The sequence below is a fragment of the Apis florea genome, unplaced genomic scaffold, assembly GCF_048593485.1.
Source record: "Apis florea isolate Af1SG1 unplaced genomic scaffold, ASM4859348v1 contig_2897_pilon, whole genome shotgun sequence".
Lineage (NCBI taxonomy): Eukaryota > Metazoa > Arthropoda > Insecta > Hymenoptera > Apidae > Apis > Apis florea.
Genome location: NW_028256665.1, coordinates 2,442,931 through 2,458,062, shown reverse-complemented (window position 1 = coordinate 2,458,062; position 15,132 = coordinate 2,442,931). Strand labels below are relative to the sequence as shown.

Sequence of the window (15,132 nt, the reverse complement as noted above, 5' to 3'; positions counted from 1 at the left end):
AGAAGGAAAAAACGGTACTCACTCGACGAAATGATGAACCTGGTTGCCGCTCGTCCTCTTGGCAGCTCTCGCCTCGACACTGGCGGCTGTGCGTACGATCAATTCTCTGCACTGCTTCTGAAGATCCCTTAGTTCCGTTTCCGCGTCCTCGACACGTTTCAGCAGCTCGACCAGGGCCTCGCTTCCGGGCGCCAGCTGACTCTCCAAGCTGCGGGTCAATCGTCGAAGGGCGGCCAATCTTCTCTCCCGCTCGCTCAACTCTTGCTCGCTTCCACTGTCGGAGATCCCGCTGTCGGACAGCGAGCCACCTTCGGTCAGACTGATCGGCGACGAGTCGCCGAATTTCCCCGACACCCCGCTGCCCACTTCCTCCGTGCTCGAGTCTTTCAACACCACCGTCCCGTTCTGCAAACAAGAATCGCCCGAGTTCCCCTTTCATTCGCTTCTCCTCCTTCGTTCGCTCTCTTTCACTTTAGAGAGAATCGTGGTTTTGTCGCCGAGGATTATGTAATTGCGTTATATCACGGCGTTACGTTTACTTCTCAACAAAGAAGTAAACATGGGTATAGGAATAATAAAACGGGAAATTTTAACGGTTCGAGTGGTAAATTATGCGAATAATTCAATTGTTTAAACCCAAATGGTCGAGATTTGCTACGATTAAATATTGTTCGAGTATTTGAAATAAAGTTTTCAAAAATCAGGTTGACGTTTTATATATTCGTTCGTTTTATTAACCAATTTAATCGGTTTTGGTTAAATCGAATTAAAATTCGGATCGAACGAGATAACAAATTATCTTTGGTTCCGCGATCGATCGCGGAGAAAATCAGGAAAGGATGTGCTTAAACCGTGCCACTGATTAGATCACGAGACGCTGATAGGTATAAATACACCCCGGGAGAATACGATATCGAATATTGCATAATCCAGTGTTGGTTATTGCCGGCGGGCAACCGGAAGGCATATAAGACGATTATATACGAAGGAAGAAGGGGGCGGAGATCGGGTGAGCGAAAGAAAGGAAGCAGACTCCACAGAGAAACGTGTATTGTGTCGCTGTTTCTCTCTGAAATTTTAAGATTTTTCAACAATGTATGTTCGATAAAAATTTTCGATACTTTCGATACTCAATGGAGAGACGTCGAGTATATGTGTTGGAGTTGAAGTCGACGATTTATTAGGGTTATGTCACGTGTTTTTGACCTGGAATCAATAAATCCTAGGAGAGACGTGTTAAACGTTCTTAACTGTGATTCCTCTTAACTTTGCCACCGACTTTCGACGAGTGACTCTCGACGGAAAAAAAAAAAAAAAAAATAGGGATAAAAAATTTTTCTTCAAACTCTTCAAATTCTTTGCATTGTGTCTCGATATGTATCACGATCATACATAACGTACAAATGAATCCAACGAAGAAAGAACATACAACGAAAGAAAGAAAGAAAGAAAGGTGTTATCCCCACGACACGAAACATTGATATCGGATGGAGCCAATGGTAATAACATTCAAAAAAAAAAAAAAAGAAAGAAAGAAAAAAAAGAAGAAAGAAGACGAAAAAGGAGGAAAGAGAAAAATAGGGTGCGGAGGATTGCGAAACAAGGATGAAGACGCGAGAGCAAGAAGAGGAGAGGAGAGGAAGAGGCGAGGAGCAGAGGGGGTGGGCGAAAGAGAGGGTTGGTTTAGGCTGTTGCAGCGACGAGGGAACGGGGAGGGAGGGAGAGAGGCTCCGGTAATGAAAAGCGCGATCCGCATACCAAGTAGCAACCTTCAACCTAACCTATATATAAGTCGGTATACTCTTGTATAACGGATAGTAGGTACGAAGTGAGTCTCGAAGTCGGAATCCACGTTGCCCGAAGGACCAATCACGTAGAAGAAAACTGCGAGAATTCCTTATTTCCGGTCTAGTAGGGCGGCCCGGTAACAGGGCCATATCACCCTCGTCTTCCTCTCTCTCTCTCTCTCTCTTCGTTTCTTTCTTTCTCTGATTCTGGCACGACTAACCTTGGAATATATCGCGTGTCATCATGGCGGATGGAGGGTTAGGTTTTTTTTTTTTTTTTGGAAATGCGAGGTATGGTTCGATTTCGTTTGCAGCCATCGATGGAGTTTGCTTCGAGTTCGTTTGTAAGTAGGTGACGGACATTCGAGTTCTTCTCGGGGATACTTGATGACCTCTCTGGCTTCAGCTTCGGATGCTGCAATCTTTTTTCGAATCGTGTTGCGAATCCTGATTATATGCAGAGTTTTTATTTTACGATCTTCTTATACTTCAAAGAGCATACGTAGTTTTACGTTAGTTTTACGTAGTTTCCTTTTTTAAATTAGAATTATTGTCAAGTAAAAAGTAATTAAGATTTGTTGGAGGAGTATTATATATATGGAGTATCTTTTAATAGTAAAAACAAAAAAAAAAGTGAAAGCACCGATAATACTTTATAGGTTATTACGACGATCAAACTGCTACGATAAATATCTGCGAATACGTTCTCTTCGAACGATTAACTATTTTTGCGTTCTCTCGTGAACGAGAGGGTTCAATATTTCACTTTGATATATAGCACAGAATGTATATACTACGCATCACGGTTGTGTATCGAGCTGTCCGTCCGAGCTTACGAATTGTTTCTATTCCATCTTATAATTAGACCCATCTAATTCGATCACGGCTTATAATTAGGACTTGGCGACGGGAATGAAACTAATGTAACGATCTAAAGGGCAAGTGGATCAAGGAGGGAAAGAGAGAGGCGCGTGATAAAATCGTTCGCCGGACGAGCGTAACGTTAGGAGAGGTGAACCTAACGTACGTGGAAGGTTCACGCGGTTAAAAAGCGAGTCTGAGTTATTGCACGTGAAAAGTAAAACTGGGTATTACCGGGATAATTGGGCCGTGTAACGAGCCGAGCAATTTTTCCTGTCTCCTGTTAATTTGAGATATCGCGTTACATAAATTTCCGGTTACCTCTCCGATCCTCGAGCCGACTTTTAAACGAACGCTTCCACGTTCCATACGATGGAAATTGTACGATAAACAGCAACTCCATTTTTCCTCTCGCTTCCATGTTTCTACGTTCGCCTCTTATTGTAAAAAAAAAAGATCATCATGTATAATCACATTTATAGATAGAAATTCACTTATTCTCCAAACTCGTCGAGTTTTCGCAATCGAAAATTCGAAAATCGAATTGATTTCGCGTTGATAGGACAGCGAAACGCGATAACGATCACAAAGATCATCAAGGCAAACGATTACCGTTGAAGCTACCGTTGTAGCGTTGGTCGTGCTTCTTGACAGGAAGTGCGAATCAACCAAGCCAAGCCTCTTAATCTCTAGCCCGCGTAGAAAGTGGGCGCTCGTCGACACCGGTATATATCCGGCGGCTACGACTGGTCGACCAGTTCACCGGCAGCGATATTAAATTTGTATTTTTACGCTGATTCCACGGCCCATTCCCGTACGTGAGCCGAAAGGGAATCGTTCGGCCGATTAACGATCCGAGCTCCCTGGGGAGTCGCCGAGGTAGCCGAGACACAGCTTCCCAACTCGCACGCTATCTTCGTCCTTCCCTCCCCCGCTCCTATCCCTGCCCGCCTCCTATTCGCCAATATTTTATTTAACGCCTATCAAAATTTATGGATTTCTCTCGGTCTAAGGTCAACGGGAATTTAATGTTTTTGTCTCGTTCGTGGTTAAAAACAATGCGGGTCCGATTCTGATCTGAGGATTAAATAATGTATCGTAAGTGGTGTCTTGGAAAAGGAATTTTCCAAAGGTTCTTTTTTTCTCTCTCTCTCTCTTTTTCTATTCGATGTCGTTCGTTTGAAATAAATAACAGGGGGGAGAGGGATTGAAATCGAGTTCGAGAAGATGGGATATTTGTGCCCGGGTAGGGGAAAAATATAGAGTGGTTCGAAGAAAATTATAAAATTAGGTTCGAAAATAAGATGGAGATAAAAATTAATTACAAAATTACAATTAATCTTATCGAATTATATGATGGAACTATTCATCCCCAATTTGATTTTATCGCTCCAATCGGAATTCCTTCTTCCATTATCCGTCGCTCTCCTTCCCCCGAGAAGCGATCACTTTTCTCAAAAAAGAAAGACGAGCACTTTGTAACGCTGTTCCCCGGTAAAGGGTCGGAAATAATAGGAGAAAGAAAGACGTAACACGGTGTGCATGAAATTATCCCCACGAGTGTCGTAGATCGACGAAACCGAGCGGATTATTCCGTCTTGACGGGACTTTGAATACTCGCGGAACGGAAACGGAGATGGCTGGCGGAAGAAACGGTTGCAAGAGCGCTGCTAACCTTTCGCGGGGGTTGCTAGGAGCAGGTTGGCTTTGTTAGGGTGAAAATATCGTGTCGCGGGCCATACGTCTTCCCGACAGGCGAAATAAGCGCGGGGACAATTGGAAATTGCCAAGGTTAACTCGTGTTGCTTTTTCGTTTAGTGGATGGTAGTGGATGTTTGCTTCGTGCTTAATGAAGATTTGGTAACGGAAAAATAGAGAGAAGAAACGAATCGATAGAGAAATAGTGGAAAAGAAGATAAATACAAATAATCCTAATTATTGGTTATAGGAATCCGTGCTTGTAGACCCCGGATCGGGGTCCCCATATCTCGAGCCAAGGCTTCTCTCGATTCCTCCATGTCACCCTTTTCGTTCTATTTCGTTCTATATGGAGAAACTTAAAAACAACTCGCTTAATAAACGTAAATTTTCGAAGAAGAAGAAGAGGAGGAGGAGGAGGAGGAGGAGGACGAGGGACACGCTCTATAAATAGCTATACTTTGAGGAAGGAGTCGGGAAGAGGGGAAAGACGGGGTCAGATTAGAGGGTACGTTTGACAGATGACACTTGTCGATATCGTGTTTCGGTTAAACGCCACCGCATCCCCCTATTTCCGTCCATATCCGTCTTGCATTTGCATATAGAGTAAATCTCGGTCTCGCGCCTGGCTTCCACGCTTTTATGGACTTAAGGAGAAAAGTAGCTCGAGGTGAAGCAGGTGGCAGGTTTGTTATCACGACTTCCGATTGGCCTGGCCGTGTTCCGCTTGTCAGAGAAACGTGCCACCCGCCCCGCGATATTTCCACGTCTACGTCCCTCATTTTTTTCTTCCCTCCTCCCCGTTACGCGATTAGAATAACTGGCTCCGCCTGATTGTTCTCGCCTTATTACTCCGCCCCTGAACTTCGATTCTTGTTGTTCGCTTTGCACGTTTAATTGTTTCGCCGAATGGAAATGTACGTGGATCGAAACGATAAAATTTTCGATCGAGACAAAATTTGAAAATTCTGGGATCCGTAATAAGGAAAAATATTTTTTCAAATGCACGTAAAAAGGGTAATAATTCGTATCCATCGAATATAGTTTTTCAATCTTTTCGAGAGGAGAGGGATTCATCATCGGATTTTACTTCTTACAAGGAAGAGCAGAGAAAAAACAGAGAGTAGGAGAAAAAAGTTTCGCGCGAAGTAAAAGACGAGCCAATAAACATGATTCGCCTTATAATCTCGTCTTCCTTAGGAGAGCCATATCCCTAGAGTTCTTCCGCTCTCAGCCAATCTAAGCGGGGAAATGGTTTTATGCACACAAGTGATGCCCACGGGAACCGTTACCCCATCCAACGACGTTGAATAATTGCTGCCAGCTATCTAACCGATTGAAAATCAAGGATACCGTGGGAATATCGCCTAAACGATTTCGTTCCTCGTCGATGGATATTAACACGAGATCGTCGATTCGTCAAAAATTCGTCAGAAATAATTCTGCAATTTCCTCCCTTCCTTCTTTTAAATTAGAGAGAAAAAAAAAAAATCGAAAGATCATAAATTTATGACGATTGGCAATTTCAAGATTGAAAAATGAAAATTCATCCGTCATGCGAAGCAATTTTCATCCACCGCACCGGATGGAAGAATAGGAGGGTGCTGATGCATCGTGGAGTTTCGTGGAAACGATAATAGGTATGATAGAAAATAAAGAGGAGGAGGATAGAAAGGACCCGAGGTTGGACCCGAGAATAACCATTATCCAAGCGAAGGACGTGGATCACGATGCAAAACGATCGATCGGCGCGCACTTAGCGGCCCTTGTCGGCCCTCACGATTCTTCTCTTTTAGCCGTCTTCTCAGTGCCTCTAATCGTCACACGTAACATACGTACACGTGCATACGGTAATGGGATCGAACGATATTATCCATCGTCGCTCGTATCGTACGTAACGGAATGCGATTTTCTAACCGATCCAACGATAATTTTACCCTTTTGTACGTGTGTTATGGATGAGATACGATCGTTTAACGTAACGCGAAGATCGTACGTATCTTATCTATATATAAAGAATATCGAAGAAAAAAAATAACGTAAAAAATGGTAAAGTGAATTTGGTAATGATTTCTCAACATGAGAATCGGATAAAATAAAAAAACGTTACGATATGTTTCCCCGCTTTAGCGAAATTACTCTCTTCACGCGGCACTGAAAAATTTTATTGTCCAACCATTCTCCACGATTATCGGCCCCGACTCGTTTCCTCGACGCTTACAACGCGTTATCGAATGAATAGGACTCTAAAAATGGAAGTTTTCTAAGAACGATTCGTCGTAGCCATAAAAGTAAGAAGAAGGTCACTGAGAATAAGAAAAAGACGAGGCGAAGTTAATTTGATTCGAACGAACGAGAAATATCCGATGGTATTTTTCATTCGTACAATTTCAATTTTTGATAGAAAATTTTTTCTGTTAATTTTTCGAAACGTAGTGAACTTTTCCAACGAAACCTTCCTCCCTCGAATAATTTGGATCTGCTTTTGTTAGAATACCTGTGTCATCTTACCTGACAACTGATGTCTTGTTTCTCGGACAACAACCTTGCGACGTGACGAACAGACGAAGCAACCTCCGAAGTGGCTCCTGCCTGTAGGGCCACGTCCAAAACTGCAAGTGTGTCCTTATCCCTCCGTAAAGCGCACTGAAGCTCCGACAAACGTATACTGAACTGTTGGACGGCTTGCAGAGCGCACAATTGTTGATTGCCTCTGCAAAATACGGTTTAGCCAAGGTTATCGTGGGTGGGGATATCGAGGATAGGATTTGCTCAAAGTACGATACTCGATCAAAGTTAACTCGAGGCCTAGAATATTTTTGTATACACGAGTTGGATCGAATTGTACAACATTGTTCTAATTAATCATTTCTATAACGAATTTCGAAAAATTTTGCCGGATAAAGCGCAAATGAGAACTGGTGGACTGGTTCCTGAAGTTAAACGAATTACTTTGCAGATAATTGAAAGAAAAGATAGAATTGAATCGTTGAAAAAGAGATAAAGCAGTTATTCGAAAAACCTTCATAAATAGGACGAAGAAAATAATTTGTAAATATCGAACAAATGTTGGACGAAAAAATATTACGTATATGAATGGACAAATTGCAATATAAAGTAGATCTGAATTTAGTAATTTATCGAAAAAAAAACCTACTTTTCTCGATGCTCCACAAACATCGATTATCTCGAGTTCTCGGAATCGGTGAAAGCGAGCCACGAAATTGAATGGAAAAATCGCGAGACGAGTCAACACAATAAAAAGTGGAACGAGGGCGAAAGCCTCTTGGCAAACAGTAAGACGTCAAATTATTAGCGGATCTCCCCGATGACGGTATCGGCAAATAAGAAACACTTTAGGTCAATCCTCGTAGCCCTAGGCTCGCGCCATCCAATGAAACCGAGAAAAATGGTTTTTTTCCACATCGATCGAAAGAATCCCCTTTTTTTAATAAGAAAGAAAGAAAAAAGAAAGACGGAATAATTCGAAAATGAATAAAAATGGGAAAAAATTTAACGCGGTCAGGAAAATACGTTTCTTTAAAAATTTAAAAGAGACAAAACGAAGAAGAAAATGGCCATATTGGAAAAATGAAGCGTAACACCGGCCGATTTGTACGTTATAGAGAAGAGTGTCGCGCGCTCGTGCAAAGAATAGAAATTCCTGGGGAGAGCCGTCCGAGGGATAGGATTGACCTTTGTAAAAGCCGAGTGGGTCACTGGTAAACCCCTTTGCATGGGTCAGAACCCCTATCAGACGGGGGAATCAAGTGCTCATACGGCAATTAAAACGCGCATGGTGGTCAACCACCACGTGCCTCCCACTTGGAACACGTATCAATTTCAAGGTTCGTGATTCACTTGACTCGCTATTTATAAACATCTACATGTTTGAAAGTAAATATACGTTTCAATTGAAATTTTTCATACGATCCTTGAAATATTTAATTTTACGAATTATCGATTATTCGTTTATTCATTATTATTGAAAGAATTGATTAAAATTTAATTAAAATTTTCGCGATTCTTTCGCGTGACCATGATTTTTACTTTTTTTTTTTTTTTTTTAGTAACAACAGTCGATTTGGACACGCGATCGATTTAAAAACGTGCAAGATTAAACCGGCGATCCCGGCTAAAACTAGTAATCCCGTGACACGGGTCGAAATCCCAAAGATTCGAGCCCTTCGTTGCCTATGGTGTCCATGGTTCCCGCCGTGTTTGCTTTCGAGGCTTCATTGCCTCTCATAATATTTGCCCAACGTCACACGACCGGCCAGCGAACGGTCAGTCAATGATCCTAAACCAGCTATTCCTCTACGAGACTCGATAACGTTCGTCCTACCCTCCCTCGAAAGGGAAAGAAACTCTCAGAGGGACAAGAGGTCTCGAGCAATTGTATTATATTGTGGTTAATTATCTCAACAATATGTTTTTCGTTCGTTGTTCAAACTCACTTTTGAAAGGTTTCATCCCAGACGCGATACAGATCCGCCACACCATCCTTGAGCGCGGTGAAGATCAACGAGGCGGAGTTACCTAGATCGGTGATCAGTCTGTGCGTCGAGACGTTCAACGCCAGCATAGCCGCCTTGCGATCCCTCAACGCTGCCAGTTCGGCCTACAGAGCATTAAATATACATTTTTAGTGGTTACCTTCTTCGGCTAACTCAAACGAATTGCCCCGTTCTTTGCGAGCACGGCGTAGGGGGCTCCGCTTTGGGGTTGCGGGTGATGTATAAACTGGTCACCAAAGTAGTAGACCAAATTGTACAACTTACGACGAAAGTATAGTTTGTCGTGTTCTTGTCTAGAAAATTTTATTGATAATCGACGAATAATTGAGATTACGTGTATCGAATTTCAGTAAGGTATATCAACATTTTTTTTATTTTTCTTTAAAAAGAAAAAGTAAGGATCAGAAGAAGGAAGGAAGCGTTAAAATTCGTATCGGGAAGGAAAAGTGACCTAGGTCCGGAGAAGGTACATCACGAACTTCATTTTGACGAATATCGAGAGCAGTCAGGCAGAGTCCGGCATCAAGGGCGAAATAAACGTAAGTTTATCAGGAAGAACATAACCGAACTATAAGGGTTGGAAGAGAGCAAGGTAGACGATGGAGTAACCACGTCACGTTGTCACGTCTCTCCTTCGTCCTACTGCAGGAGGCGACCGACGAGGGCCGCATAAATAAACCCAGCTTTACGACGCAGCCCGTAACAGAACGAAAACGAGAGCCCCTCCGCTTCGTCCACACCCTCTCTCTCTCTCTCTCTCTCTTTTTCTCGCCCTCTATTTCTCCCTCGCCGACCCACCGTCACCCCGCGTCATTTCTCTCGCGTGACGAGCAGCCACGGTTCGGGAGAAGATCGTAAACCTGCTCTCCTTGCGGTCATCGCGCGTCTCGACATCCCTTTCCACCTTACTTTCCACTTTTCTGTACCATCGAGTAATTTCTGCCGTCGAAACGACGGACTTTACTACTGTTTCCTTCTCTCGCGTTTGTGTCTCGCGCCGATCTCCTCCTTTCGAATTCTCGCCGATCCGAATTTTCTCTCTTTTTCTTTTTTTTTTTTTTTTCAAAGATATGTATTTCGTTTGGACGAGAAGGAAGAGGTAAGGATGTTTATTCTATAATTTTATTTTAACAGAATAAAAATATTTTTTTCGAAATAAAATATAGGAAAATATGTTAGGAGTGACAAATAGGGTAGCAGATAGGGATAAAAAGGCGCGGTGGTTTCGTTCGAGATTTCCATCGCCCTCCATCAATCAAACGATCTTCTCGACTGCAAATCGGGAAATCATAAAGACCGTGATGTCACTGATACGATTTGACGTCGAGATTAACTTCGTACGTCATATTTTATATTCCATTTGTTACCGTAATTTATCTTAACTCCCAACGTTTTTTTTTTTTTTAAAAAAACTTTCGATCTCGTGGATGCGAAATCACGCACGTACCATCTCTTTTCTTCTCTCTTTCAAAAAAAAAAAAGGAGAAACAAAATCATTTAATTTTTCCACCCCGTTCAACATTATTGCACGCCTTTCTGCACGAGAAAATCTTCAAAATCAAAACTCTCTCTTCTCAGTCTTTAAACGATATCTTCTCCGATATCCTTCCCTCCTTTCCCTTCATCGTAAAACTCGCACATCGAATCGATATTCTTCGCGGCTTCCCCGCTAATCGATGCAAATCCGTGCACGAGCGAACGACGGATACAGCCGCGATTCCGGGCACGCTGTCGAGGAGGTCAGACGCGTGAAAAGCGGCGGTTCACGCGCGTGAGGAATCTCACACCGCCTCTGCCTTTGGCGAGAGGAGAGAGAGAGAGAGAGAGAGACGAGGAGACGAAGAAGGGAGGAGGAGGAGGAGGAAGAGAAAGAGAAACGCTTTCGTCCGACAGCGGTCGCGACGAAAAGTGGCTGGCATTGATATTCCGGGCACACGGCGAACGCAGAAGCACCAGATCCGCGGCCGTTCCCCTCTTTTCCCAACCACCCACTCGCCCCCTCTTCTCCCCCTTTGCCAGGCCTCCCTCCCTCCCCTCCCCAGCCAACCCTCTCCGATCACCCTTGTTACACACCCTTTCCCTCACCCTTTTGCCCTTTCGACGACGCGCCACCGCAACGCAGACACGCACATTCCGATCTAATTCAATTTCCAATCAACAGCCAATCAATTGATTCGAATTCGGTATACAGAGCGGTCGGCTGCCTACCGATGTACCCTCTGCATGCCTATGAGCCTGCAGCTCTGCCCACACTCTCTCTCTCTCTCTGTCTCATTCTCCTTCTCGTTCCATTCTATACACCGTTTTCTTTCGCTTTCGCCTTGTTTCTCGCTTTAAGGCCGCTCGTGTTCTCGCCACGATAGAGCAATTGGCCTCCTTTTTTTATTTATTTGGACCGCGATACGACGAGAGGAGAGGGGATTAAGGGTTCTGTCGATGTTCGAGGCTTAAATTGTCGCGCGATTGCAACAATCGTAATCTGTCTCGGTTTTTAATTTTCTTAATTTTAAGATACTAGGAAAGTTATTTCGTCGAAGAAAAAGTGATGGCGCGACGATTCAAACGCGTCGAATAAAGGTATAAAAACAATTGGAAGTGGCTCGTATCGAGTTTGCGATCGAGTAACGAGCGTCGTGAAAGTCTTTCGCGATTAACCTCGTTGTCTTGACGGACGCATTGAATCCGTATACGTCGCTCGTTTACGATCTTAAGCTGCTTGAAAGTTCGTTACCCGTGGACGCGCGCGGAATTCGAATCGAACGATTGCGAACGATCGAACAAAGTCGTTCTCGAGATTTTATCTTCGAGATGCGGGCTTTTATTCTCTCGAGGTCAAGTTGAATCTTTTTTTTTTTTTTTTTTTTTGCTCGATATAGTTCGGTCGAAAAATTAATAGAATAACATTTTCCGATATATAATTATTTAATACATTTCTTTTTTTTTTTTTTAATACTTTGAAAACGATAAATAAATAATCACCTTCACTGTAACAAATAACTTTTCCCTCGCACAAGTTCAAGTTCGAATAATTGATCGTGAAGAAATTAGATATTAAAAAAAAGAAAGAAATCAGATAAACGGAGTTTCACCGTAGGCCAAGTTACCGAGAACTGCGTCTATTCGCGTTAAAAATGCCAGACGAATGTAACGAGAAGGCTAGCCAGGTCTCAGACCTTTTCTCACGAGGGAGAATAGGAGAGTCGTCGTCCAAAGGCGGGTCACGCGTAAGAAAGTGCGAACGATCGCTAATGAGCGGCGGTGGAATTATATATATCGAGACGCGGTGGAATTACGCAATAACGCAATCACCGGTCCCTGGGTGTCGCGCACACGATCCCCAATACCTCGACGATCGAGGCCTGTTTACGAATACGTAATACACGCGGAACATTCCATCCGGAATACGCGCGCCACGCCGCACACTCGCTCATTCCGTCGCGCTTTTCGCCGTGCGTCGTGCATGCGAAATATTCGCACCCGCCAACCAACGCGGCTAATCGATTCCTGGACGGGTTAACGTCGATTCGCTCGACGTTTCACCGAGACCATTCCGATGGACGTGTGCCGGTGCCTCCAATGCTTCGCTCGCCCTCCTCCCACTTCTTCTTTTATTTTTAACTCGGACTCGATGCTTCAGCGTTACGAGAGATCGCGTATCTTTCGGCGTTGAATTTTTCTAATATTTTTTTTTTTTTTCTCCTGTGTATTCGTTGTCCGTTTTGATTCCTCGTTTTCCTTTTTTTTTTTAAATTCATACGGCACCAAAGCATGCAATTGATTCGCAATTTCGAATTTCGAATCGAAGGAGAATAATATTTTAAAAAAATCCATAAATGACGAAAAGAGTATCAAGGGCACAAATACAAAAAGCCACCAAATCTCCTCGACCGCAATAACTCCGCTAAAAATCCTCCCCGAAAAAAGAAAAAAAAAAAAAGATACACAAAACCAATAGCCAACACCGATCCCCCGAAATATCGAACACGAAATTAATCCCTGAAACGCGTGCTTCCCCAACCCTTTGTGCACGGCTTACTTGAACGGTAAATCGCGTCAACCCTTTCCCTCCCCCGAACCTTCAAAACCTCGTGCGAGTTACGAGAGATACGTGTCCCCCCCCCCCCCCCCGATTTCTCCGCATTCTGGCACGTGGAAGAAAACACGACTCGAAAACCACGATCCTCGAAGCGACCCGTCAATCGCGGGGCCGGAGGGCCAAACACGGCACGCGAAAACATGTAAAACAAGAAGAATCGGAGAGAGGTTGGGTGTTGGCGGCTAGACAGCCTCCTGCATAATGCAGCACAGCGACGAGTTCACCCGGCAAATGTTGGACGCTAATACATCTTGATGATAGATAGGGAGCATGTGTTTGGTCTTCGCAATGAGGCTGGTAGGGACGTTAGGGATATTAGGAGGAAGAGAGGGATCGTAAAGGGATATGTAACATGTTGGACAAAGAGAAAGCGAATTGTTCCTTGTGAGTGAAGAAACGGGGGGAAAGGATGAAAAGGGAGGGGGGGGAGAGAGAAACAAGGGAAAAATCGAAGGAATGGCGGAAGATCGAAGAAAGTTGAGGCGAAAATGAGAAGAACAGTCTCTGAAAATATAGCTGAGAATCGTGGAAAATGAGCATGAGGATGAAGAAAGATGGAATGATAGAGGGAAGGTATAGCAGGAGAAAGATGGATGGAGAGAGAGAGAGAGAGAGAGAGAGAGAGAGCCAGGGTATTCCAGAGGTTTCCAGAGAGGAGGGGTTCAGAGAGGGTAGAGGCAGGCTGGGGATGACTCTCAGGGGGTGGAACTCAGAGGGTTGGCCAGGTTCGCCGGCGTTCGCTCTCGCGAGTTGCGATGCCGAGCACGTCGCCGTCAGACGAGCGTACGTGCGACACGACTACGCTTTTACGCCACTCTCTGCCTCTATCCTTGCCTCCTGACTGCTCTCTCCTTCTCTTTATACTCTTCTTCTTCCTCCTGGGCGACCACCATCCCTCCGCTTGTTCCGGACTGCGCCGCGCTCTAACGCCATCCCCCTTTTCCTCCTTTTCTTACTTCTATTTCGCCTACTTTCATCCCAAACCCCTCCCCCACACCGACACAAAGCTTTCTAACTTCGTTCTGGAGGATGTTTTTAATAATGCCGGAGCTTGTTCCGCTACGACGAACACTCTCGGATACCCAGGGAATCGAATGTCGCGTGCTCGAAATGGGGATACGATTAGCGATGGGATGCTAACGATAAAAATTTGAGAAAATCAAAAATTTATAAGAGGTAAGATAATTTATGAGCGAAAGAGGAAGTAGGTATTATTTAAAAGATAATATCTAGTTTTTCGACGATTACGTTATTAATGATTCAAGTTTAATTACGTATATTTTTCGTATAATTTCTTTGTTGCATTAAAATTGTTATTGAGAAAATCTATTTTAAAAAAATGAATAATTTTACGCCATCTGTAATCGTTATGTTTATTGAAAGATACATTTACTCGGATGATAGAGAAGATTCTTGTCTTTGCTAAATTCTCAAATAGTGACTCTCAATAGTAGGTAAAACAAGAGAATGCTTAGTTACCGACGAACGAAATTTTATCGACACTTGTTATATTGTTATATACAATATAATTGTTTTATATATATATATATATATATATAAATTTCGTAATTAAAATATATATATATATATATAATTTCATTTATTCGTAAATATAATAATTTTGCGTCGATAATATTTCGTTATTAACATGAACGGATATTATTCCAATTTATCTATGAATGATAAAAAAATGGCATGCTTTTGACAATGATCTATTTTTTAAATATACGTACAATAAAGAAATTAAAATTATAAAAATTCAAAAAATTAATAAAAATATATTTCAATTATTATGTTTATTATTGTAATAAATTATTAATGTATATTAATGTATAAACTAACGATAAAAATCTAAAAATTGTTAAATTATTGATTATTATATTCAAAAAATTGATTTTAATGCGATCGGCGAACGACGTATATCTTTGCGTATAATTTCGCGCCGCGAGCGTTTATAAATACAAGGCAAGGAGACAGAGCGATTATTTCGTATCGAACGTTCGTAGCGAGCACATCGTTACTAAATTTTTGTAATAATAATTTTCAATCATTTATTTTTATAAAATTTATTCCAAATTATTATTTAATATAATTTTATAATATATTATTTATTGATTTTATTTTTTAATAATTAATTATTTATTTATACATTAATTTATCGTTTTATTTCTTA

General features: G+C 42.5%; 1 protein-coding gene across 11 annotated transcripts in view; it reads right to left on the bottom strand.

Annotated features, from left to right (window-relative positions):
* LOC100867097 (uncharacterized) overlaps positions 1 to 15,132 on the bottom strand; it is a 103,986-nt gene that overhangs the window by 9,354 nt on the left and 79,500 nt on the right. For all 11 annotated transcript variants that reach the window (XR_015291897.1, XR_015291899.1, XR_015291898.1 and 8 more), the window contains 3 exons: positions 8,804 to 8,967; positions 6,858 to 7,059; positions 23 to 405 (listed from right to left, as the gene is read on the bottom strand). Coding sequence is in view for 4 of the 11 variants with exons in the window: in XM_086907545.1 (XP_086763671.1) it covers positions 23 to 405; positions 6,858 to 7,059; positions 8,804 to 8,967 (749 nt within the window). In the remaining 7 variants the exon portion in view is untranslated. The remainder of the gene's footprint in view (positions 1 to 22; positions 406 to 6,857; positions 7,060 to 8,803; positions 8,968 to 15,132) is intronic.